The following is a 427-nucleotide window of genomic DNA, read 5'->3' as shown; positions in this document are numbered from 1 at the left end:
GCCTACTAAGAACATGCAGAACTTCAAGGTTCTCACAGCAGAAGCCTACTAAGAACATGCAGAACCTCCTCCTGTACAGCAGAACCAGACCCGACATGGGCTGCTGTACGCAGGAAGGAGGTTCCTCTCGGTCAGAACCGGTCCTACCATCCACTGCTCGATGTGACCCCACTTATTATCCAGACCATAATACTTCTGTGGAGGAACACCATCACAGGTTAGAAGCAGCTGGAACCAGAAGAGACTAGAAGACCTGCTTGAGTTGGACCTACCTTGGTGCTGTGGAACAGCTGCAGAAAGGGGAAGAGTCAGTGGAGACAGGTTAGAAACACTTGGTACAAAGATGGACCATCCCAAAGGTCCGACTAACAAGATGGACCATTCCGAAGGTCCGACTAACAAGATGGACCATTCCGAAGGTCCGACT

General features: G+C 50.6%; 1 protein-coding gene across 7 annotated transcripts in view; it reads right to left on the bottom strand.

Annotated features, from left to right (window-relative positions):
* Positions 1 to 427, bottom strand: part of LOC107104835 (leucine-rich repeat flightless-interacting protein 2-like) — a 17,610-nt gene that overhangs the window by 12,392 nt on the left and 4,791 nt on the right. For 5 of the 7 annotated variants that reach the window (XM_015404950.1, XM_015404947.1, XM_015404945.1 and 2 more), the window contains exons 2-3: positions 273 to 290; positions 148 to 195 (exon numbers count right to left, since the gene is read on the bottom strand). The exons of the other annotated variants lie outside the window; for them this stretch is intronic. In XM_015404950.1, the coding sequence (XP_015260436.1) occupies positions 148 to 195; positions 273 to 290 (66 nt within the window). The remainder of the gene's footprint in view (positions 1 to 147; positions 196 to 272; positions 291 to 427) is intronic. 7 annotated transcript variants of the gene reach the window in all.

Source organism: Cyprinodon variegatus, unplaced genomic scaffold (genome assembly GCF_000732505.1).
Source record: "Cyprinodon variegatus isolate N-32 unplaced genomic scaffold, C_variegatus-1.0 Scaffold1910, whole genome shotgun sequence".
Taxonomy (NCBI): domain Eukaryota; kingdom Metazoa; phylum Chordata; class Actinopteri; order Cyprinodontiformes; family Cyprinodontidae; genus Cyprinodon; species Cyprinodon variegatus.
This window is presented reverse-complemented; position numbering and strand designations above follow the sequence as displayed.